Source organism: Rana temporaria, chromosome 2 (genome assembly GCF_905171775.1).
Source record: "Rana temporaria chromosome 2, aRanTem1.1, whole genome shotgun sequence".
Classification (NCBI taxonomy): Eukaryota; Metazoa; Chordata; class Amphibia; order Anura; family Ranidae; genus Rana; species Rana temporaria.
In genome coordinates, this window is record NC_053490.1 from 504,329,363 (window position 1) to 504,356,133 (window position 26,771).

Sequence of the window (26,771 nt, forward strand, 5' to 3'; positions counted from 1 at the left end):
TGATAACGGGTATGGTTGGTGATCAAAATATTGATCAAAAGGGGATATTGTAAAGTAAAATTGTAAAATCTACATCTAACTGTATTCTATTTTTGTATGGTTTGTGTATGTATTGCACACGGCACTAATAATGTTTTGATTAAATGTTTGCATTCGTTTGAGTCCTGATTAGAATTGGCCTGCCTATGTTCCGCCCCTTGTTACCATAACAGTACAATTGTAATATTAATGTGATACCTACGTAATCCTGTGTAATAAAAACTTAAATTGCGTAGAATAAACAGAACCGTTGGTGCCGGTTCACACTACCGCGACTTGGGATCCGACTTATGTCGCCCCAAGTCGCCCCACATGAGAAATTCAATGGAAGTGAATGAGAGCCGTCTTGATGTACACTAATGAAGTTGCTCCGACTTCAGAAAAGGTTCCTGTACTACTTCAAGGTGACTTTTAGGCAACTTGTGCCCATTGATTTCAATGGAAGTTCCCTCAAGTCGGATCTCTGTCTTAACTGAAGCAACTTTGCAGGAAGAGAAAATAGTTACTTAGGAAAACCCCTCCCTCCCACAGAGCTGATTATTCTGTGATTGGCCGCAGCCAAAGTCGCCTGTCCTGGAGGCAACTTTAAGTCACGTTGTAAGTTGCTCCAAATCGCGCTGAAGTTGCCTTGCAAAGTCGCGCTGTAAGTCGGGTTGGCCCGGTGTGAACCGGCACTTAGTGCCGGTTCACACAGGGGCAGCGCGACTTTGCAAGGCGACTTCAGCACGACTTGAAGTTGCCTCCAAGGGGCAAGCGCGCGACTTTGGCTGTGGCCAATCACAGAATAATCAGCTTTGAGGGAGGGAGGGGTTTGCCTGGGTAAACTATTTTCTTTTCCTGTAAAGTTGCTTCAGTTAAGACGGAGATCTGACTTTGGAGGCAACTTTCGTTGAAATCTATGGGTACAAGTCGCCTAGAAGTCGCCTTGAAGTAGTACAGGAACCTTTTCTGAAGTAGGAGCAACTTCAGTAGTGTACATTAAGACGGCTCCATTCACTTCAATGGAATTTCTTATGTCCAGCAACTTGGGGCGACTTGAGGTCCGACAAGTCGGATCCCAAGTCACTGTAGTGTGAACCGGAACTTATTTTGGAAAGATGCGGAATGCATCTTTTTGCATCTGTTCCCTACTGCAGTAGTTATTAATTTGGAGCCACTAACATAGGAGTTGCCTTTCTATAAAGTTTCCAGAACACCATAGAAAACTAAAATAATGTTTTGCCTAGAGATGCACTTTAGGTCCTCAGTGGTAAAGTTTTATGTATATTACATTTTGTATATATTCTGACACCTTGAAGGTGGATAGATTGTCTTTCTGACTTTTGCACAATTGCACTGTTTTCTTACGAAGTTGTTTTCCATTCTTTGTTTCCTTGTTTTCCAGCCACGTTGGGCCCAGCTTTAGTGGATGTGGTTCCCTGCATTCATTGTATTAACGTGTCTATCCATCCTCCAATCTCTCATTTATGGGATGAAATCAAGCAGCACAATGTTTCCATGGTCAGTGACGAGGTCTATCCATATCTGGAGTACACAGTCCATTTTGTAGACTCTGCAGAGGTCAGGAGAATGTTATTGTATTATCATATATAATTGCAATTGAAATAAAAATGTAGACTTCTTGTGGGCAAGAAGATCTTTTTTTTTATATAATGTTTTTTTTTTACACATCAGCCTCTTGGGCCTTGTTTAAACTGTAGTCCAGCGTGCTGCGGGGGGGGAGAGTGTGTAGAAATAGATGGTTCAGCCGCTGTTTAAATCGGTTGTCCAGTCTGAGCAAAACAAATTACGTCAGCAGCTACAAATCCTGTAGTTGCTGACCTTTTTAAATATGAGGTCACTTACCTGTCCAGGGATCCAGCACCATCCTTGCACGAGCTAGTTCTTCACTAGCTTTCTGGTTTTCCAGCACCTTCACAGCCGGCTGCGGATCCAACAGTGCCACCAGCAGGTTAAACCCTTCACTGCAGGTCCTGGCTGTGAGAAGACACCCGCTGGTAGACACCGGTACTACGATCCAAAGAACAGGTAGCGCCACCAACGGGTGAACCCTTTACTGACATCATGGCTGATGGGAGGGGCCAGAAGTGTGCTGTGCATGGCTTCCTGAAAATATCACAGCACCCTTCTTCTGTACTCCTTTAAGGAGCCTTAGCCCCGATGCAGCAGTGGGCTGGCTCTTCGGAGAGTTATGCAAATATCAAAATGCCTTTATGGGTGGGTGTCAGTCTGGAGAAGTGGGCGATCCTAGGCAGGCTGTATTTGCATGTGGACTACCTAACATAATGCCCACATGTGATGCTGAGCCTCTATGATTGAAAGAACTGAAATTCCTTAATTTCCAGGGATTTCCTCTCACTTCCTGTTTGGCTATGGAACAGGAAGTGAAGGGAAATCTCTGCAATGGGACACAGATGCCAAAAAATCTGACAGGGGTTATAAACCTCCTTTACTCTATCCAAAATGAACATAAACGTTTTGATTATAGTTTAAACTCTAGTATTCTAATGATAATACCACTTGTACTTTTTAACAGAGATACTAAGTGAGTCCTTTCTAACAATGTCCTCCTCTGTTCTATTTTAGAGTTCGCACACCACAAAGCTGACTACCCTGAATGCTACAGTTATCTTAAATCTGCGGCCAAATACAAATTACTGTGTGTCGGTTGACATAACATCAGAATCCAATATAGTACCTAATATACAATCCCCACTGAAATGTGCCATCACAGGAGACGTCTCCAGAGGTACGACAACACTATTATGTTTTTTTTCTTTACGTTTTAATGGTTGTATTACATTGGTATAGATTAACGCTACACTACTTCATCTTCTATTTTGTACAAGAAATTGGGGATTAAATTGTGTTTGTGTGCAATAAATTACTGGTAATTTTAGTGCATTTTTCCTGAAAATGGACATAAACAGGTTTCCTATCTGCACTTCTGGGAGTCCGGGCTGCGACGCATTACGCCAGCAGCTCGGCTCCCTCCGCCTCCTTCCTCCGATGCCAGGCCAGTAGGAGAGCGCAGCGGTGCCTCGCGCATGCGCAGTAGGGACCCAGCGTGAAATTAATGCTTCACTACTGGACTCCCTTACCGGCAACGGCGGGGGGCAGCATACGACAGCTGATGGAAATCCTGTGCGTTTGCCTACACCTGATCACATGGTACCAAGGTACTATGCGATACGGTAGCAGTGCGTTTTTAAAAGTAGTGCATGCGATTCCTGGTGTCAACCAGCCCTTAAAACAGACCTTGCACTAAAATGCATTGGACCTTCATTCCTCCGGTTCAAAAGCACTTCAGTAGCCACTTCCACCCTGGAGCATTTTTTTTGTTTTTTCCACACTTGTTAAAAACCAAAACAATAAAAAATCTGCATTTTTGACAATAAAATGACTTAACCACTTCAGCCCCGGAGGATTTGGCTGCCCAATGACCGGGCCATTTTTTGCGATTCGGCACTGCGTCGCTTTAACTGACAATTGCACGGTCGTGCAAATTGACGTCCTTTTTTCCTCACAAAGGTAACTTTCTTTTGGTGGTAATTGATCACCTCTGTGGTTTTTATTTGTTGCGCTATAAACCAAAGAACAGCGACAATTTTGAAAAAATCACAATGGGCTAGATTCAGGTAGCTGCGCCTCTTCTTACGGCGGCGCAGAGTATCCTATTTACGCTACGCCGCCGCAACTTACAGGAGTAAGTCAGGGCTCGACAAATCCCGGTCGCCAGGTCGCCATGGCGACTAGAAATAGGGTCCTGGCGACTTGGCTTGGAAGGGGGGCACCATCTGGTGGTGAGCCCTTGGTATTACAAGTTATTACCACCAGATGTGTAAGCTGGCGCCATCTGGTGGTGGCCGTTGATATTACAAGTTAAGCATTACAAGTTAAACAGCATTTCTAATGTAATTTTTCACTATTTTCACTGCCATCTTCTTCCCTCTAATTAGAATCCCCAAACATTATATATATTTTTTATCCTAACACCCTAGAGAATAAAATGGCGATCGTTGCAATACTTTCTGTCACGCCGTATTTGCGCAGCGGTCTTACAAGCGCACTTTTTTTGGGAAAAATTTACACTTTTTTTAATTAAAAAATAAGACAACAGTAAAGTCCCCATTTTTTTTTATATTATGAAAGATAATGTTACGCTGAGTAAATTCATACCCAACATGTCACGCTTCAAAATTGCGTCCGCTCGTGGAATGCCGACAAACTTTTACCCTTTAAAATCTTCATAGGTGACGTTTAAATAAATCTACAGGCTGCATGTTTTGAGTTACAGAGGAGGTCTAGGGCCAGAATTATTGCTCTCGCTCTAACGATCGCGGCGATACCTTACATGTGTGGTTTGAACACCGTTTACATATGCGGGCTCTGCTCACGTATGTGTTCGCTTCTGCGCGCAAGCTCGTCGGGACGGGACACGTTTTCTGGCTCCAAACTTTTTTAGCTGGCTCCTAGATTCCAAGCAAATTTGTCAACCCCTGGAGCAAGTGCAGTATTCACAAAGCACTTGCTCCATAAGTTGCGGCGGCGTAGCGTAAATGGGGCCGGTGTAAGCCTGCGTAATTCAAATGTAGAAGGGGGGCGTGTTTTATGCTAATATGTGATGTCCTGACGTGATTGACATGTTTTACGAACGGCGCATGCACCGTCCGTGTACATATCCCAGTGTGCATTGCTCCAAATGACGTCGCAAGGACGTCATTGGTTTTGACGTGAGCGTCCAGCCCTATTTGCGAACGACTTACGCAAACAACGTAAAAAAAAAAAAATTCGAAGCGGGAACGACGTCCATACTTAACATTGGCTACGCCTCCTAATAGCAGGAGCAACCTTACGCCGAAAAAGCCTTACGCAAATGACGTAAAAAACTACCGCCGGGCGCACGTACGTTCGTGAATCTACGTAACTAGGTAATTTGCATATTCTACGCCGAAAACAACGGAAGCGTCCCTAGCGGCCAACGTAATATTGCACACAATTATACGCTGCCGCATTCAAGTTACGTCGGCGGAAGAAGCCTATTTTTTAGACGTATCTGCCTTGGAGAATCGGCATAACGATACGCCGACGCAGATTTGAAATTACGGCGGAATATCTGGAGATACGCCGCCGTAAATACTTGCTGAATCTAGCCCAATATCTTTTACTTTTTGCTATAATAAATATCCCATTTTTTTTTTTCCAAAAAACAAATTTTTTCCTAAGTTTAGGTCGATACGTATTCTTCTACATATTATTGTTAAAAAAAACGCAATAATCATATATTGATTGGTTTGCGCAAAAGTTATAGCGTCTACAAAATAGGGGATAGATTTATGGAATTTGTATTATTATTATTATTTTACTAGTAATGGCGGAGGCTCATGTGATCGGCTGTGTCCAATCACTGCTGATCACGTGTAAACAAGGAAATGGCAGTTATCGTCTCTCCTTGCCTCACACTGGCAGCGTGTGAGGAAAGGAGAGCCAATCAGCGGCATTTGCTCACAGGGGAGACCTGTACACATACCTCCCAACTGTCCCTGATTTCGAGGGACTGTCCCTGATTTGGAGCAATGTCCATCTGTCCCTCCTCATTTGTCCCTCATTTTGGTCTGATCTATATAGTTGTATATAAAATGTACTTGTTATCTAAAGTGCTTTCAAGAGCTAAACCTTTCATCTGATTTCTAAATTGCTGCATTTGTAAATTCCAAAAGCCAATATAAAGGAATAGTAGTGGTAAAAAAAAGCACTTGTGGGTTTAACCAATCTTGTTTTTTGTACAATTCTACTTTAAGGGGGCGTGGCAAGGGGTGTGTCTTATGCCTGCATACTATTGCTGAAAGGTGTCCCTCATTAATATCTGAAAAAGTTGTGAGGTACGTGTACAGATAATTTAGGGCACTGATTATCAATGCAGCCCCAATGTGCCCATCAGTGATGCCAATTTGTGCTCATCAGTGCTGCCATTTTGTGCCCATCAGTGCTGCCTTTCAGTACCGCCCATCAGTGCTGCAGTACCTCATCAGAGCAAATTAGTGAAGGAGAAAAATTACTTTTATTTACATTTTCTGACAGAAACAAAGGGCCAGATCCACAAAAGGGATACGACGGCGTATCTACTGATACGCCGTCGTATCCCTGTTTCTATCTTTGGAACTGATCCACAGAATCAGTTTCTCATAGATAGGCAGAAGATCCGACATGTGTAAGGGACTTACACTGTCGGATCTTAGGATGCAGTACCTCGGCCGCCGCTGGGGGCATTTCTCGTCGAAATGCCGCTTTGGGTATGCAAATTAGCACTTACGGAGATCCACAAAGCTTTTACGCTTCGTTTTTTCTCCGTAAGTATTAGTTTGCAAACGCAAAATTAGGGCTGCTTTTACAAGGCCTAAACTGTTTAGGCCTTGTAAAAGTAGACCCTTCTATCCCGCGTCGCTGTCTTTTTTTTTTTTCAAATGTTTTTTTTTCCCGCCGCAACTCGTATTTTTTTTTTTACGCCCGTCGCGATTCTCAAAACCCGGCGCAACGTAAATCCGCGCAAAGCACGTCGGGAAAATAACGTCGGGAGCATGCGCAGTACGTCCGGCGCGGGAGCGCGCCTAATTTAAATGGGACTCGCCCCATTAGATTAGGCACGCCTTGCGCCGGACAGATTTAAGTTACACCGCTGAAAATTTCTAGGTAAGTGCTTTGTGGATCAGGCACTTTGGTAGAGATTTTGCGGCGGTGTAACTTAAATGGCAAAAGTTAAGTTGCGGCCGGTTTTTGTGGATCAGGCCCTATATGTCCATCCCATATGCGGAAAATTGCAACAAAGGGAATTTGGGACTTTAAATGAAACAGTGGGCTAAATGGGGACACAGTAATGAAACAAACCATAGATGAAATGTTCATGTATTGAGAAAATAGAATATTTGGTAGAATCAAATAGCTTGTACAAAAGTACAGAACATATATTTCATACATAATACAATAGTTGGTATAAAAATACATTGAATAAATAACAGTCGATGACAACATATATGACCACATAGAGGTTGAGCATAACCACGCAATAGGTGAAGTATAAAATGTAAATAGATCATAAAAGTACTGGTTGATCCAAATGGGTCCCATAAACGCGTATAGCTACATCTTTGTAAGCCCGACGCGGCGTTTCGTGTAATGAAAAACACTCATCAGGGGCGGATGTAGTGGGATATCTGGAATACAGATTTGATTAGTGATCAAGGTATTAAAATTGGATCCACCAAAAAAGAGGTAGTAAGTCAATTCTGGTTACTTACATAGTATGCCAAAGTGGTAATGTAAATACTAGGGTTGTCCCGATACCACTTTTTTAGGACTGAGTACAAGTACCGATACTTTTTTTCATGTACTCGCCGATACCGAATACCGATACTTTTTTTTAAATGCAGCCACGTGTCCCCAAATGCAGCATTGTGTCCCTAAATTCAGCCATGTCCCTAAATTCAGCCATGTCCCTAATGCAGCCATGTCCCTAATGCAGCCTTGTGTCCCTTAAGACAAAGCCAAGTCAATCCCCCCCCTCCCCCCGCTGCTGCCGACATCTAGTTACTATGCGCTAGGGCAGGGGTATCCAAACGTTTTACTTCGAGGGCCGCATTATAAATTTCACAGATATTCACGGGCTGAATTATTTCGAAATTAATCCTCCGCCAAGAAATAGAATAGAATTTGAAAGGCTGCTCTCAGAGCCCTGAGCCTTGTGCACTAGGGCTAAACACTTAGAATTTCCTCATACAGTACATCTGTGTCCCCATCAGAGACTCCCTGCCCATTTCTGTCCCCAGCAGAGTCTCTCCATACATCTGTGTCCCCATCAGAGACTCCCTGCCCATTTCTGTCCCCAGCAGAGTCTCTCCATACATCTGTGTCCCCAACAGAGACTCCCTGCCCATTTCTGTCCCCAGCAGAGTCTCTCTATACATCTGTGTCCCCAACAGAGACTCCCTGCCCATTTCTGTCCCCAGCAGAGTCTCTCCATACATCTGTGTCCCCAACAGAGGCTCCCTGCCCATTTCTGTCCCCAGCAGAGTCTCTCTATACATCTGTGTCCCCAACAGAGACTCCCTGCCCATTTCTGTCCCCAGCAGAGTCTCTCCATACATCTGTGTCCCCATCAGAGACTCCCTGCCCATTTCTGTCCCCAGCAGAGTCTCTCCATACATCTGTGTCCCCATCAGAGTCTCCTTACACAATTGTGTCCTCATCAGACTCTGCCTGCACATTTGTGTCTCTATTTAAAGCCACCCCCACACATTTGTGTCCACATCAGAGACCGTCACACACTATTCTCAAAGCCACCTCCCCACACCCATTAAATACCTTCCTGCCCATTTGTGTCCCCATTAGAGCCCCCACACGTGTATCCTAATCCGAACCCCCCCCCCCCCCTGCACACTTATGTCGCCCATCAGAGCCCCCCATCCTTGTGTCCCCTACCAGAATCCCCCTCCCACATTTGTGTCCCCACCTGAGACTCCATGAACAACTATGTCCCCATCATAATCCTCTCTAAATATGTGTCCGCATCAGAAGCCCCCCAAACACTTGTGTCCCCTATCAGAGTCCCCCTCCCACATTTGTGTCCCCACCAGAGACTCCCTGAAAAACTGTGTCCCCATCTTAATCCCCCCCAAATATGTGCCCCCATCTTAATCCCCCCCAAATATGTGCCCCCATCAGAGTCCCCCCCAAACACTTGTGCCCCCATCAGAGTACCCCCACACTTGTGCCCCCATTATAGTCACCCTCCCCAAACACTTGTGCCCCCATCAGAGTCCCCCTAAACATCGTTTGTCCCCATCATAATCCCCCTGAATATGTGCCCCCATCCTTGTGTCCCCTACCAGAGTTCCCCTCCCACATTTGTGTCCCCACCCGAGACTCTGTGAACAACTGTGTCCCCATCATAACCCCCCCTGAATATGTGTCCCCATCAGAGTCCCCCCAAATACTTATGTCCCCATTAGAGCCCCCCACATATGTGTCCTCTATCAGAGTCCCCCCACACTTGTGCCCCCATCAGAGCCCCCCTTCATTACAGCTCCCCCTCCACACTTTTGTCCCCCATCACAGTCCCCCCTTCTCTTGCATCCCCACCAGAGCACATTTATTTTTCCTTCAGTCTCTCTGCGACATCCTATACTTGCCGTGTAGATCTGTGTATGTTACCACTGATGCTCCTCTGAAGGGCTGGCTGTACTGCAGATTTACTGCACTTCCCGACTCCCACTCGGCTCTTACACGTGCACGATGTATGTGACATGACAGCGTTAAGTGCACTGAATTTACCTGCTGGTGTGAGGGAGGAGGAGCCGCTGGTCTGCACTGAATGAATCTGAACTTTGTCGGGTCACTGGAGTTGCGGGACTTGCGCTGCACAGCCATCACTGCCTGTCAGTATACAGAGAAAGCCCTGCAACCCGAGCAGAGACCGTCCCTGAAGTGAGTCTGATGCCGGATGTGGCCCGTACTTTGGAAACCCCTGCGCTAGGGGAACACAACAGCTGTCATTTGCATTTGAATAGCTGGGTGTTCCCCCCGCCGCGCTGTCATGTATAGCCCCTCCCCCTTGCCCAGAAACTTTGATAAACAGGTCACCCGTCGTATCAAAGTTTCTGGGCAAGGGGGAGGGGCTATACATGACAGCGCGGCGGAGGAACACCCAGCTATTCAAATGCAAATGACAGCTGTTGTGTTCCCCCAGCGCATAGTAACTAGATGTAGGCAGCGGCGGGGAGAGAGGGAGGGGGGGGGGGGTTGACTTGGCTTTCTAAGGCGGCAGCAGCTCTCCTCTCCCCCATACGAGGACTGCTCTGCTCCGCTCTCCACCCCCTCTCCACCCGCACTAAAAAAAAAAAAAAAAAGTATTCTATTCAGGTATCGGGAGTATTTGCGCGAGTACAAGTACTAGCGCAAATACTCGGTATCGGTCCCGATACCGATACTAGTATCGGTATCGGGACAACCCTAGTAAATACAATTAAGACCAAACGTATGCCCGTCCCGGGACAAGGCTGGTAGGGGGCGTGTTGTATGTAAATGATTCGTGACCCCACGTAAATGACGCACTTAACGAACGGCGCATGCGCGCGCATGCTCAGTATCACATTGAATTTTCAAAGTAAATTACGCCCTCTCAATGCTTAGTCGACGTGAACGTAGCCTACGCCCAGCCCCTTTCACGGACGACTTACGCAAACGACGTAAAATACGACGCTGTTCGGACGTTTCTGACGTCCATACCTAACATGACTTACCCCTGCTTTATGAGGGGTAACTTTACGCCGGTCAGACGCCTTACATAAACGACGTATCTTGATACGCCGGGCGCACATACGTTCGCAAATCGGCGTATCTAGCTCATTTGCACGATGGCGTAAGACACTAAGAATCAGGTGCATAGATACGACAGCGCACATTCGGACTTACGACGGCATACGTGGAGTTACGTCGTCGTAAGTCCTTTGTGAATCTGGGCCATAGTGTCTAAAAAATAGGGGATAGTTTTATGGCATTTTTATTAATCATTTTTTTTTTTTACTAATAAAGCCGGCGATCAGCGGTTTTTATGGCGGACACATTTAACACCATTTTTGGGACCATTGTAATTTTTACAGCGATCAGTGCTATAAAAATGCACTGATTACTGTGAAAATTACACTGGCAGTAAAGGGGTTAATCACTAGGTGGCGCTGTAGGGGTTAAGTGTGCCTAGGGATGTGTTCTAACTGTAGGGGGATGGGTTGTGTGTGACAAGACAGTGATCACTGCTCCCGATTACAGAAAGCGGTGATTGGGGTCAGTGGGCCAGATTCAGAAAGAAGATACGACGGCGTATCTCTGAGTTCGGACGGTCGTATCTATGCGCCTGATTCATAGAATCAGGTTCCGCATAGATCTCCCTAAGATCCGACAGGTGTAAGTGACTTACACTGTCGGATCTTAGGCTGCAATCTCACGCTGGCCGCTAGGTGGCGCTTCCGTTTGTTTACGCGGCGAATATGCAACTGAGGAGTTACGCCGATTCAGAAACGAACGACCGCCCGGCGTTTTTTTTTTACGTCGTTTGCGTTCGGCCTTTTCCGGCGTATAGTTACCCCTGCTATATAAGGCGTAGCTAATGTTAAGTATGGCCGTCGTTCCCGCGCCGAGTTCTGAAATTTTACGTTGTTTGCGTAAGTCGTTTGCGAATATGGATGGACGTAATTTACGTTCACGTCGAAACCAATGACGTCCTTGCGACGTCATTTAGAGCAATGCACACTGGGATATGTACACAGACGGCGCATGCCCTGTTCGTAAAAAACGTCAATCACGTCAGGTCAACACACATTAACATAAAACACGCCCCCCCCCCCTTCCACATTTGAATTACGCGGCCTTACGCCCAAAGTTAGAGCGGCGTAACGTATCAGAGATACGTTACGCGGGCCGGACAGATACGCCATTGTATCTGAATCCGGCCCACTACTGTCACTAGGCAGAGATGCTTGTTTACATCAACATCTCCCCGTTCTTCCTCACCGTGAGACGATCGTGGGTATCCCCGCGGTGATCGAGTCCGCCGGACCCGTGGTCAGAGCTTGCGCATCCACAATGCCGCTTCCTTGAAGAGACGTATATATACGTCCTTCTGCCCAGGAGTGCCATTCTGTTGACGTATAAATGCGTGCGGCGGTCGGCAAGTGGTTAAGCAACACATTCCAATCTGATTGTCCAGCCGTTGTCTTCCAATATGTTTAATTCATAGTTGATAAGTCTGAAGGAGGTTGTGGAACTGGCTTTCAGTGTATGTGGCCATCATTGGACTGATCAACAATCTCTAAATGGCCTAACTAGGGGCCAGATTCACAGTGGAGATACGACGGAGTATCTCTCAGAGTATCTATGCGGCTGATTCATAGAATCAGTTACGCATAGTTAGCCCTAAGATCCGCCAGGTGTAATTGTTTTACACTGTCGGATCTTAGGATGCAGTACCGCGGCCGCCGCTGGGGGGGAGTTTGCGTCGTAAACCAGCGTCGGGTATGCAAATTAGGAGTTACGGCGATCCACGATGGATTTTCGCGTTCGCTACGTCGCCGCTAGTCTAGTTTCCCGTCGCAAAGTTAGTCGTCGTTTTTGGTGCCTTAACTTTACACAGCAAACGTATTGCGGTATAAAGTATGGCCGTCGTTCCCGCGTCGAAATTTAAAAATTCACGTCGTTTGCGTAAGCCGCCCGGGAATCCGGAATTACGCTACGCGCGTCGCCGTTCGAAAAAATTACGTCACTTCGCGCAAAGCACGGCGGGAGTTCCGAAACGGAGCATGCGCGGTAGGTCCGGCGTGGGAGCGCGCCTAATTTAAATGGCACACGCCCATTTAAATTTCGCGGGCTTACGCCGGAGGCCGCCGGCGTAGGTTTTCATTGCAAGTGCTCTGTGAATCAGGCACTTGCGATTGCAAACTTGCGGCGGCGTAACGTATCTACGATACGTTACGCCGTCGCAATTCTACCTGAATCTGGCCCTAAATGCTTTGTGGTAAATGTTTCAATAATGAATCGTAGGGCTCCCTTTATAACTTCTGTCGCACAACTTTCACCCAAGATTCACATTTTGCATATTGTATTCAATTGAAAAAAAAGGAGGTGAAAGCTGTGTGAATGTTGTGTGAAAACAGTTCTAAATAGACCCCATAATGTGTAACCACTGAACATACACTGCAGCTTTCTTTTAGCCATATATATTATATATGACCCCATGTTTTTCTTGTTGCAGTCGACAGAACGCATGTGATTCTCCCCGCGGTGTGCGGCAGCTTACTGCTTGTTGGACTTTTACTGTGTTTATTTGCACTAGACAAAGCTGGATACATAGGCATGCACAGGAAATTCTTCCCAAAAATGTTGGTGGGTACCTCAATGTCTTTTGTCTAACTATGGCACTTCTATCTGTTATAGGGAGCCAGTGTTCTGACGAGAAATGCCCCCAGTCGAATAATGCCCGCCCTGTACTGTGCATGCGCAGCCGAAACCCGCCGAACATTGGAATAGGATTCTGATGCTCATGCAAGTCTGCAAGGGGCAGACTTGTTAATGATGGGCGTGTGTGAGGGGCGGATGTATTCACGATGGGAGCGTGTGAGGGGCAGATGGCCACAGAAGGGGGTGTATTCAGTAATGATGGATAAGATGGGGGCGGAATTTGACACGAAACTCAAACACATCTCCTAAACAAATCTATCTCTGCTATACTTCCTACACGTGTTAAGGGCAACGTTTACAAAATGTGTTTGAGTTTCGTGACAAATTCCGCCCCCATCTCCCGTCATGAATGGATCCGCCCCTTGCAGAGTTGCACGAGCAGTGGGAGCGTGTGGCACAATGTTGTTTTTTGGCGCCATGAACAGCTGATCCTAAATTACGATGTTCGGACACTTTCGGCGGCTCCGTACTGGGCAGGCGCTGCTCCTGCGCAGTGCAGGGTGGGCATTATTCAACGGGGGGGGGGGGGCATTTCTCGTCACAACACCGGCTTTTTGTTTTATTCTGTAGTCTTGACTCAGTGCTGCTTTGGCTAAAGTTCTGATCTCCACAGTGATAGAAATCCTACACTGTTAGGCTGCTTCTACATTAGCACATCTCCAAAGTGCGACTTTGGAGCAACTTTGATCTGACTTTACATTCTCTGAAGTTGCATTAAAAGTTGGACCGAACGACTCTCATAGAAATAGATTGAATTTCACATGTTCTGCAAACTGGGGTCTCGCAAGTCGGATCCCAAATCGCACAAGTGTAAAAGGAGCCTAAGACATTTGGGGATTGTCCATCATCTGGTCCCCTGCTGCTGTGGTTTTCTTCTTCAAGTTCCTATGTTACCACAGGCAGTGTTCATTTAGTCGACTAAAACATTTTAGTCGACAAAATGAATACTATTTTATGACTAAATTACTAAAATACGACTAAAACTAAAATGCCATTTTAGTCAAAAGACTAAGTCTAAATTGAAATTTGACTTCAAAATTAAAGGGGTTGTAAAGGTAAAAAAAAAAATCCCTAAATAGCTTCCTTTACCTTAGTGCAGTCCTCCTTCACTTACCTCATCCTTCCATTTTGCTTTTAAATGTCCTTATTTCTTCTGAGAAATCCTCACTTCCTGTTCTTCTGTCTGTAACTACAAACAGTAATGTGAGGTTTTCTCCCTGGTGTGGAGAAAGCCTCTTGAGGGGGAAGGGGGTGAGCAGGAGTGTCAGGACACTCTCTACTTTGCAGATAGAGAAAGGAGCTGTGTGTTAGTGGGCGTCCTGACACTCCTGCTCGCCCCCTCTCCCCTCAAGAGGCTTTCTCCACACCAGGGAGAAAGCCTTGCATTACTGTGTGTAGTTACAGACAGAAGAACAGGAAGTGAGGATTTCTCAGAAGAAATAAGGACATTTAAAAGCAAAATGGAAGGATGAGGTAAGTGAAGGAGGACTGCACTAAGGTAAAGGAAGCTATTTAGAGGGGGGGAAAAAATCCTTTACAACCCCTTTAACATTGGTCTTTAGTGCATGTTCATAACTCAATACCATAAATAACATATTCGATTTTTCACTCCAGCAGTGTATAATGAGTTTGGACATTGTAGAGAAATGTTAACTAATGCATTACAATTAAATTGCACCCATTAGATTTTAGATCACTAAAATGAGTTTTAGTCGACTAAAATGTACTGGAGATTTAGTCGACTAAAACTAAAACAATTGCAGAAGACTAAAATGGGACTTGAACTAAAATGCCATTTTAGTCTTAAGACTTATGCCGCGTACACACGATCGGAAATTCCGACAAGAAAAGTCCGATGTGAGCTTTTGGTGGGAAAATTCGGACCGTGTGTATGCTTCATCCGACTTTTGCTGTCGGACTTCACGCCAACAAAAGATTGAGAGCTGGTTCTCTATTTTTCCAACGGAAAAAGTTCCTATGAGAAATTCCGATCGTCTGTATGCAATTCCGATGCGCACAAAAAACATGCATGCTTGGAATTCATTCGACGCATGCTCGGAATCATTGAACTTAATTTTTCTTGGCTCGTTGTAGTGTTGTACGTCACCGCGTTCTTGACGGTCAGAATTTTGTGTGACCGTGTGTATGCAACACAAGTTTGAGCCAGAATTCAGTCGGGAAAAAAATCTATGGTTTTCTTGTCGGAATTTCCGAGCGTGTTAAGACTAAAAGGAAATTGAAATTTCCTGCCAAAATTAACACTGACCACAGGATATAGAAGGGGTTGGTGTATCAAACCACTGAGCTTATTGGGAGACCATGAAATTGACACTTTCTTATATCAATTCTGTAACAAGACACACACTGCACAGATTCATTTGAATGGCAAAGTCATTGTAACGAGTTCCCATCTTACCGATAGCAAATTGTTGGCCGGGCAGGACTCTCCTCCTTTACGGGAGGACGTCATATGACATCCTCCCAGTCATGGCACTCATGCGCACCCCTGGAAGCGGGCAGCGATCGGTGGTGAGCCATACCCCTCGGACATAGCGCATTACTGATCTTGGTAAAGAGCCAATGACATTGCCTCTTTATCATGTGATCAGTTGTGTCCAGTCACAGCTGAAAACAATGCCGGTTAACTGCATTTCCTTTCCTTAGCGCTGTCAGTGTGAGAGGAAAGGAAAGCTGCTAACCGGCTTTCATGTGACAGAGCATATCAGTGCCGGCCCAAGACATTGTGCTGCCTGGTACCAAGAATGAAATGCTGCCCCCCCCCCCAAAAAAATTACGCCCACCAAAATGCCCCCACATCCATTATTTTATATCATGATAACTAAAGTGGACCTATCAATGATTAAAACTCCTCTCTTCTATGGTAAAGGGTTTCCTTACAGAAGGAATGGAAACGGCGCCTGGAGTCGATTCAGTTAGCAGGTGTTGCGCTTTATAAGTTTTTCACTCACTATCATGGCTCTATACATGTATATAGGAGTATAAAAAGGACCTGTTATGGCTATATTCATGCAATTAACCCCACAGTGGAGCGTAGAGCAGAACGGGAGGAGCGGTCAGGCGGAAAATTAGCCCCACAGTGGAGTGGAGAGAACGGGGGGTGGCGGAATGGGATGGCGTGCGGGAGGCAATTTGCTGCCCCCCTGAAAGTGCTGCCTGGTACAATGGTACCATCGGGTCCCATGGTAGGGCCCGCCCTGGGGCATATTTACACTGATAATCAGTGCCCATCAGTGAAAAAGAAAAATTACTTATTTACAAAATTTCATAATGTAAATTATTTTTCCCAAAATTTGGTATTTTTTTGGTTTGTTTAGCAAAAAATTAAAAACCCAGTGGTGATTAAATACCACCAAAATTAAGTGCTATCTGTGTGAAAAAATGATCATTTCATTTGAGTACAATGTTGCATGACCCTGTAATTGTCATTTAAAGTGTGACAGCGCTGAAAGCTGGAAATTGGTTTGGGCAGGAAGCGGGTGAAAGTGCCCGGTAGCCAAGTTGTTAAAAGTGGAGTTTTAGCCATTTACAAATGCTCATTTCTGAATGGTCCCCCTTTTACAAAAGTCCCATAAGCCCTAGTGTAGAAATCACAACATCTTTTCTCCTACAGCACAGATCCTTGAAGCTTCACCACCTGGACAGTCCGCCGTGTATTATTACTATTCTAGGGCAGGGAGAGCCATGAGAGACTTATCTGAACCCTCAGTGAAACCTTAATGTATCATTCTGCAGGCACGAATTAAGAAATATTGTATATGGGGGATGGGGGGTGGGAGAGAGGATGTATTTGGTTATCTGAAGCTCAGCCTTGCATAAAATAATTTTTTGTCATGTGAAGCTTTTTGTTTCCAGAAGATAAGGAGCCTCCAGCTGTAGCATAGTCCAATTAGTTCACTTTGAAGTCTTCGGCCTTGGAGCAACATGTGGAATGGTTACCTTGCTGCCCAAGGACTGACAAAATAATTAAAATAACTGAGCATAAAAGATTTACAGGGAGGACACTGCTTATTTTATTCCTTTTTTTTTCTTTCCATGTATAATTGATTGATAATATAATACAGTGGAACCTCTGTTTGAGGCTGCATTCACACCTCCGCGACAAGATACGCCGCATACGCTTTTTTTCAGGCGGCAGGCGTACGGCGTCTATGAGATGTGAACCATCTCATAGACAGCAATGGGAATTCTCCCCTCCAGCGGCACGAGCGTCCGGCGTCGGGCGTTTTGTCGCGGAGGTGTGAATGGGGTGTAAGAGTAACTTTAGAAGAAATAATGGTTGGGACTTTTAAATGAGACCATGGCTTGTATAGCATACAGGTCTCCATCCCAGATAATATGGACAAAAGGGGCAAATTGGGGACAAGGGAACAGTGGGACTTTGAATGAAACACAACACTTGGGTTGGTTGAGACAATCAATATAAAGTAAACAGCTTGTTTATTCATAACAGACTAGAGCATGTTGCATACCATGACATTCACGTTACGTCAATAAATAAGTACAAAATAAGATACAAACATGATTGGTAAATCACAATAGAAAGTCATAAAATTGATAGCATGGTAGACAATATAGCATATGGTTAACGTAAATGTCAGCAGAATACCCAGGAATGTATGAAATGGTAGCATGGCATGATAAAATGATAATTCAACCAATTGGTTGAAATCTATGAGGACCGCATGATTGCTGTAGTGAAACATTGAATAAAAGGCTCTACGCGTTTCGTGGAGTGATATCCACTCATCAGGAGCTAATTGGAGGCACCTATAATATAAACTCATTTAATTAATGGTAATTAATTAAAGCAGGAAGAGAGGGAACAATAACTGTAATTCTATCACTCTTACCTGAAGGTAAATTAAAAAGTTGAATAGAAGAGCTACTGCTAATGTTGAGAATTGAAAATGCCTAGGAGCGGATGAGAGACCGAGCCCCTGGGAGTTGAGGCGGAAATAATGAGGCGGCGGAACAGTCCAATGAGGAATGAGGAGACGGTGCATGGAAAGGATGCCCCTTCCAATGCTGTGGTGATAAATAAGAGCCTGATAAATAAGAGCCAAATAATGAAGAATTCAGCATAGGGATGATGTGTTAAAGGTGAGAGAGGGATCAGGTAGGGAAGTGGGGGGTGATGGGTAGGAGGACATGTGGGAGAATGCCCTAATAAATAGTGATGGGAAAGCCAAAAAAGAACCACACAACAGTGCAATGTGAATGTGCAGGAGTATAGACTGAAGGAGACCATGTGAAAATTACATAGTGGTGTGAAATCGTGATTACTGTGAAGATGTGGAAGGGCCGCCAGCCAACATAGTCCCGCCAACATCACGCTGAAAACGTGCCATGAGAGAGGGGAGCAGCCACACGGACCAGCGCCTAAATGTGTGTGCTCGTTCCCCCCATCATGGTGCACGAAGGTGGAAATTGCCAACGCCATCACGTGACGTCATGATGACGCTGATCACGTGGGCACCGGGGGTGTGGCGTCAACGCGCAGCGAGTGCGGTCCCCCAGCCCCGAAACCAATAGGCGAGAGAGTGGGGGGGAAAGCCGCGGTGCACGTCGCAGCTCCCGGGGAGTAACTTGGGTTGAGAGCGTTTTGATTTGCAAGCAACTTTTTTTTTTTTTAATTCTGACTCAGTTTGCGAGTGTTGACTTGCAAGACAAGCCGAATTCAAGCTAAATAGGCCTGCAGTACCTCATTTGACCTGAGGTACGGGGGTGCAGGAGTCGAGAAAAGCCGAACATTGGCCTGCAGTACCTCATTTGGCCTGAGGTACAGGGGCGCAGGAAACGAGCCAAAGTGTCCTCGGGCCTTTTCAGCTGTTTTCTGCGCTCTCTGGCGCACCCCCCACCTCTGACCACATTCGGTATTGCATCCCATTGAAGTCAAAGCGGAACTAATTATTTTTGTTTCCATTGACTTCAATGGGAAAACTCTCTTTGATATGCGAGTACTTTGGATTACGAGCATTCTCCTGGAACGGGTTATGCTTGTAATCCGAGGTTCAACTATATATTGATAGAGGGCAGCCATGCTTGCTATTTAAGGTTGTGTGTGTGTGTGTAAATATATATACAGTATGTGTGTGTGTGTGTGTGTGTGTGTGTGTATGTGTGTGTGTGTGTGTGTGTATATATATATATATATATATATATATATATATATATATCTCCTTGAATATGTGTTCATACCCTTTGAAATTTTCCACATTCTGTCATGTTACAGCCAAAAACGTAAATGTATTTTTTGGGGGATTTTATGTGATAGACCAACACAAAGTGGCACATAATTGTGAAGTGGGAGGTAAATGATAAATGGTTTTCAATTTTTTTTTTTACAAATATCTCAAATGTGTGGCATGCATTTGTATTCAGACCTCTTGATGCTGATACCCCTAACTAAAATCTAGTGGAACCATTTGCCTTCAGAAGTCACCTAATTAGTAAATGGAACCCACCTGTGCGAAATGTAATCATGGTATAAATACAGCTGTTCTGTGAAGCCCTCAGAGGTTTGTTAGAGAACCTTAGTCAACAAACTGCATCATTAAGGCAAAGGAACACACCAGACAGGTCAGGGATAAAGTGGTGGAGAAGTTTAAAGCAGGGTTGGGTTATAAAAAATAAATCCAAAGCTTTAAACATCTCACAGAGAAATTCATCAACCTGAAAATGGAAAGAGTATGGCACAACTGCAAACTTACCAAGACATGGCCGTCCACCTAAACTGACAGGCCGGGCAAGAAGAAAATTAATCAGAGAAGCAGCTATGAGGCCCATAGTAACTCTGGAGGAGCTGCAGAGATCCACAACTCAGGTGGGAGAATCATTGTTGAAAGAAAGCCATAAGAAGTGCGAGAAGCCATGTGGGGGACACAGCAAACATGTGAGGTGCTCTGTTCAGATGAGTCCAAATGTAATCTTTTGGCCTAAAAGCAAATCTCTGTGTGGTGGAAAACTAACACTGCACATCACCATGTGAAACATGGTGGTGGCAGCATCATGTTGTGGGGAGGCTTTTCTTTAGCAGGGACAGGGAACCAAAACAGGGCAATCTTAGAAGAAAACCTGTTAAGAGTCTACAAAAGGCTTGAGAACGGGGTGGAGGTTCACCTTCCAGCAGGACAATGACCCTAAACATACAGCCAGAGCTACAATGGAGTGGTTTAGATAAAAGCATATTTATGTGTTAGAATGGCCCAGTCAATGTCCAGACCTAAATCCAATTGAGAATCTGTGGCAGGACTTGAAAATTGCTGATCAGACGCTCTCCATCCAATCTGACAGAGCTTGAGCTATTTAGCAAAGAAGAACGGGCAACAATTTCCCTCTCTAGATGTGCAAAGCTGGTAGAGACATCCCCAAAAAGACTTGCAGCTGTAATTGCAGTGAAAGGAGGTTCTACAAAGTATTGACTCCGGGGGGCGCCATACAAATGTACCCCACACTTCTCACATATATATTTGTAAAACATTTTGAAAACCATTTATCATTTTCCTTCCACTTCACAATTATGTGCCCCTTTGTGTTGGTCTATCACATAAAACCCCAATAAAAATTTACATTTTTGGTTGTAAAATGATAAAATGTGGAAAATTTCAAGGGGTATGAATACTTTTTCAAGGCACTGTACATTTTCTCCATAAGGAACACTTCGTACTGAGCAAATATTAGTGATTAGTATGAAGGCTGCTAGTTTGTTTGTAACATGGATGGCAGTCATTTCTCTCCATACATTCCCTTCCCTTCTTATATTATGCTTTACTGCACTAAATCCTTAAAGCGGTTCTAAAGGCAGAAGTTGTTTTACCTTAATGTATTCTATGCATTAAGGTAAAAAACCTTGGTAAATCTCATCGCCCCTTTATACTTGAACCCCAACTCAATTCAGCGATGTGCATTGGCTCTCCTTGGTCTCTAACTCCTCATTGGCTCACACAGCAGCAGGAGCCATTGGTATTTACAGGAGCACGGCTAGGGAACGAGCCTACTCGATTGTCTCCATAGCAAGCAGGAACCGTATATACTCGAGTATAAGCCGACCCAAATATAAGCCGAGGCACCTAATTTTACCACAAAAAAATGGGAAAACGTATTGACTCGAGTATAAGCCTAGGGTGAGAATGCAGCAGCTACTGTTAGTGGAAAAGAGGGTCAACAATGCCCATTTGCAGCCTCACTGTGCCCTCTTGCATGCCTCACTGTGCCCATTTGCACGCCTGACCTCACTGTGCCCATTTGCATGCCTGACCTCACTGTGCCCATTGCAGCCTGATCTCACTGTGCCCATTGCAGCTTGACCTCACTGTGCCCATTGCAGCCTGACCTCACTGTGCTGATCTGTGTACCTAAATTTTCTGTGACATGCATATTCAGAAGGCGGGCGTGCAGTGTTAAAAACTCGCACCTCCTCCTCGTCCTGTTCTGTGATAGGAACACTCAGTTTCCCAGCAGACACTGTATTCAGTGTTCCCCCTATCATGGACTGTCTTCTCTTCTATCACGGACGCAGAGGCGGCTCTTTAATTAGGCAAATTATACGGTCGCCTAAGGCCTCGCACTCACAGGGTCCTCGCGGCCTCCTAACTTACCCAATGCATTATTCCAGTTTTGAGGGACAGGGGACCTTAACGCTGCTGTGCTCCGGCAGCATTAAGAGCCCAGCGTCTCTAACAACCAGTGAATATCGGTGACACCACCCCTTTTGACGTCAATTGACCCAGCATGGCCTCAGTTAATGATGTCACAAGGGAGCGGGTTCACCAGGTGACCTCACCGGGTGGCCCCCTCCCCTTAGTTATTAAAGAGCAGGATCTGGGGGCCGCCTTGTTAAAGGGGGCTTCCAGATTCTGATAAGCCCCCTGCCCACAGACCCCCAAAACCACCTGCCAGGGTTGTGGGGAAGAGGCTCTTGTCCTTGAATTATTTTTCCCATCATGGGCGTGAGTGGGGCCCCATGTCAAGTTTTGCCTAAGGCCTCATAAAGCCTAGAGCCGCCTCTGCAAGGAGGTCCTCTCTTCTATCACGGACGTCCTCTCTTCTATCACGGACGTCCTCTCTTCTATCACGGACGTCCTCTCTTCTATCACGGATGAGAGGACTTCAGTGATAGGCGGAACACTGAACACAGTGTCTGCAGGGAAACTGAGTGTTCTGCCTATCACGGAACAGGACGAGGCGCGACTTTTTAACACTGCACGCCCGCCGTGTGAATATGCATGTCATGGACTCGGTACACAGACTCGAGTATAAGCCGAGGGGGGCATTTTTAGCCTAAAAAAAGGGCTGAAAAACTTGGCTTATACTCGCGTATATACGGTAAGCATAACATGTTTGTTATAAAGAAAAAAATCCAACGTCTTCTAAAGGGAGAGAATTTGGAGAGGTTGGGGGTAATTGGAGGACCATAAACACACTTGTTATGTGCCCTCACTATATAATGTTCCTCCTGAATGAGCAAATTGCTCCAGGCTATTGTGTGGATCGTAAGACTGACTGAACCGTAATACGGATATTTCAGCCTTGCATTTAACTGTTTAGAATTTTTTGCTTTATCATAGTAAATTCACTGTGCCATTTCTTTTTTCCCATTTTTAAGAAATCCTTGCCCCAGTCGGAGAGTAGATACAGTGGAAGTAACGAATGCATTTCTCCGACATACATTGTACCAGTGGAAGTAGTAAGCAAGGAGATAGATGTGGAGAAAAACCAAGAAAGTGAAGACCACTACAAAGAAGGGGGCTACGCCAGCAGGAAAAAACTATTGGACAGTGACACCAGTGCAGGAGACAGCAGTGGTGCAGTCCTTTCATGTAATTCTTCATCTTTAGAGTCCAGTGATCAGATGACTGGATCCTCGGATGAAGAGAGAATCTCCACAATGCACCCAGTAGACTTGGACATAATCACAGATTCATCTGGGAGTTTCTCACCAATACCAACCACTGCCTTAGAATCGTCTTCAGACCTCTCGTTCAACAACAGCGGGGTCTTCAACGTCAACCTAAACTCCATATGTATGGGAAATCCAGTAAATACATGGACAGGCCTCGAAAATGGAGGATCTTTGGAAGTAAAGGCGACTGATGAAGCAGATATGAAGTCAGACCAAGGGCTCTCACTCAATGGGGACATCAGTGCATGTACATCGATTGTATTAGTAGATTTGCAACCAACGCCAATTGAGTATGACAGTGATAATTATGAAGACGACCTTTCAGATAATGGTGATAATTGTGATGTTGATGATCAAGTTGTTTCAGGGTACATGAGACGGTGAACTGGACACTATACAGTTTTTTTTACCACTTGTATTTTTTTATATTTTCTTTTTATATTTCTCATTTTTTTTTTTTTTTTACTGTGTAATACCATGGGAACACAACTGGTCAATATGGAGCCTTTGGTTTTCTGTGCAGAATTGGAATTGTGGGAATTCCAAATATATACGTCTTTTATATTTTAGTAAGGAAACTGTAAACCAGATTCCTTCTTTATGGTAATTTTGCATTTTACTATGTCAAACCAAACTCCCTTATGTGTCAAGAACTGAAACATAGAGACTAAAAACAGACATTTCACCTAGTATAATCTCAGGAAAACTATAAAATGTACTTTTTTATTATATTCATACATAATTTAAAAGTTACCTCTGCAGCTCACACTCCAAGATCCAGAAGTGAAGACACAGAATCAAACAAATCCCTAAAAAGGTAAAAAAAAAAAAGCAAATACAGTGTATACAATTGCAACACAAGCCATATTGTAATTTAATGTTAATAAAAATGTCCGTTTCATTTCAATCCTCAGCTGTTGTCATTTTCTAGAAAATCCAATGAAATGGGGCAATTTGAAAGCATTCAGTACACTTTTGGGGGGAGATTCAGATAGAGATACGACGGCGTATCTCCTGATACGCCGTTGTATCTCTGAGATCCGATGGTCGGATCTATGCGACTGATTCATAAGAATCAGTTACGCATAGATCTCCCTTAGATCCGACAGGTGTAAGTGACTTACACCGTCGGATCTTAGGCTGCAATCTCCCGCCGGCCACTAGGTGGCGCTCCGATTTGTATACGCAAGGAATATGCAAATGAGGAGATCCGCCGATTCAGAAACGAACGCCCGCCCGTCGTTTTTTTTTACGTCGTTTGCGTTCGGCTTTTTCCGGCGTATACTTACCCCTGCTATATGCCGCGTATCCAATGTTAAGTATGGCCGTCGTCCTGCGCCAAGTTTTGAATTTTTACATTGTTTGCGTAAGTCGGTCGCGAATACGAATGGACGTAATTTACGTTCACGCCGAAACCAATGACGTCCTAGCAACGTCATTGGGAGCAATGCACGCCGGGAAAACTCGCGGACGGCGCATGCGCATTTAAATCGGCGCGGGGACGCGCCTGATTTAAATACTACACTCCCCCTAGCCGCGGAATTTGAATTCCGCCGGGGGAGTTACGATCCGCCGGCGCAAGTTTCGAGGTAAGTGCTTTCTGAATACTGCACTAGCCTCTCAAATTTGCGCCGGCGGATCGTAAATCAGATAGATTAGCGGATCTAAAAATCCGCTAATCTATCTGAATATAGCCCACAGTGTACAGAATGGGCCAGATTCAGATACAATGGCGTATCTTTTGGCCGGCGTAGCGCATCCCATTTGCACTACGCCGACATAACATTGAGAGGCAAGTGGTGAGGCAATTCACAAAGCACTTGCTCCCTAAGTTACGTCGGTGTAGCGAAAATGGGCCGGCGTAAGCCCGCCTAATTCAAAGTAGGCTGGGAGGGGGCGGGTTGTATTGAAATGAATCGTGACCCCATGTAAATGAAGCGCCGATCGTACGGCGCTTGCGCGCGCATGCTCAATATCACGCCGAATTTACTCCCTAAGATACGCCGGCTCAATGCCTGTGACGTGAACGTAACCTACGCACAGCCCCATTCACGTACTACTGACGTAAAAAGATACGCTTGTTCCGACGTCCATACTTTGCATTACATACGCCTCATATAGCAGGGGTAACTTTACGCCGGACGTAAGCCTTACGTACACGGCGTAGCGGGTGCAAGTACGTTTGCGAATCGGCATATCTAGGTAATTTGCATATTCGACGTGTAAATCGGCTGAAGCCATATTTCAGGCGTATCTAGGTTCCTGAATACAGGGCATAGATACGACGGCGCATCTTTGAACTTACGCCGCGTATCAATAGATACGTCGGCGTAAGTCGTCTGTGAATCCGGCCCAATGTCTTCAAAAATTTAATTTCCTGCTTGTGTGATTGGCCCACTGATTTTCCCAGAAGTCTGCACTGAGATTCAAGTCTCCGATTTTAGATATCCTCTGCAACAGAAATATCATTTTTGTTGAAATACTCCCTAATGCCCCATTCACTCATCAGCGTTTTGTAGCTCGAAAAAAATCTGTTATTCTCTATGAAGTTGGTTCACACCTCCACTACCAGTCGCCTGAAGCTCAAAAAGTTTTGGAGCTTTTTTTTGGAGCTCGAATTGGGCAGATTGGTGTGTTTTTGTTTTTTTTAAGCATTTTTTGTTCCATTGAAACAATTGATTTGAGTGTTTTTCTGCTCAAATACAATAATTTAATGAAAATAATAATAACTAAAAAAAAAACAACTAACTCTAACCCTAATAATAATCACTAACAATATACCCTAAGGCCCCTTTCACACTTGTGCGACTTTTCCTGCGACTTTGGACATCAAGTTTACACAGATATGCCCTGAAATTCCGGGAAAAAAGTTTCACACACTCGCTGGCAGTGCTGTCAGTGAGACCATTTTGATAGGTCAGTCTAGGAGTATACATACCAATGAGTACTGCAACTGCGGGGTAAGCTGGCCGCATTTCCCGATGCTGCCTTTATAGTTCTGGCAAATGATCTCTTACTGTAGGCGGCTGAGTGATACAGCTGTATCACTCCGCCTGCCCTTCAGTGCCTCTTCTGCTTTCATAGGATAGGAGGTAAGTGGGGAGCCAGCAAAAATCCCCCCTCCACATGGCACAAACAGGAGAGGAGAGCGGGCTCGATCACCTCTGGCTCCTCCAGCCCCACCCCCTGTGTCTGCCCTGCCCACAGTGCAATCCTTGTGTGCAGCCTTGGCCTGAGAAAGGGGAAGTGTGGGCGGGAGATCTTGGGTACAGCAGCTGGCAGATCCGTGGGGGCTACTAGACTGACTCCCCTGTGGGATCCTGCAGATACCAACTAGGTGAGTGAGCAGTGCCCCATCTCCCTCCCCCTCTCTCCTCTATCTGTCTTCCAACCCCCTCCAGGAGCTGCCAAGTTAATTTCTTGGCCAGCTAGCAATTAGGTATGACTTCACTCTGACGTAAGGGGCACTGTGCCATGCTCTGATGTCGGGGGCGGCACTGTGCCATGCTCTGATGTCGGGAGGCACTACTGTGCCATGCTCTGATGTCGGGGGGCACTACTGTGCCATGCTCTGATGTCGGGGGGCACTACTGTGCCATGCTCTGATGTCAGGGGGCACTACTGTGCCATGCTCTGATGTCAGGGGGCACTACTGTGCCATGCTCTGATGTCAGGGGGCACTACTGTGCCATGCTCTGATGTCGGGGGGGCACTGTGCCATGCTGATGTCAGGGGACATTGTGCCATGCTCTGATGTAAGGGGGCACTCTGCCCCTCTGTGGGCAATCTGGTACTAACTGACACT

At 45.4% G+C, this 26,771-nt stretch overlaps 1 protein-coding gene across 4 annotated transcripts in view; it reads left to right on the top strand.

The window, feature by feature from the left end:
* Positions 1–23,822, top strand: part of LOC120927902 (interferon alpha/beta receptor 2-like) — an 80,736-nt gene extending 56,914 nt beyond the window's left edge. For all 4 annotated transcript variants that reach the window (XM_040338893.1, XM_040338894.1, XM_040338895.1 and 1 more), the window contains exons 5-8: positions 1,424–1,599; positions 2,626–2,788; positions 12,839–12,969; positions 22,670–23,822. In XM_040338893.1, the coding sequence (XP_040194827.1) occupies positions 1,424–1,599; positions 2,626–2,788; positions 12,839–12,969; positions 22,670–23,350 (1,151 nt within the window). In that variant the 3' untranslated portion in view covers positions 23,351–23,822. The remainder of the gene's footprint in view (positions 1–1,423; positions 1,600–2,625; positions 2,789–12,838; positions 12,970–22,669) is intronic.
* The last annotated feature ends 2,949 nt before the right edge of the window (positions 23,823–26,771 follow it).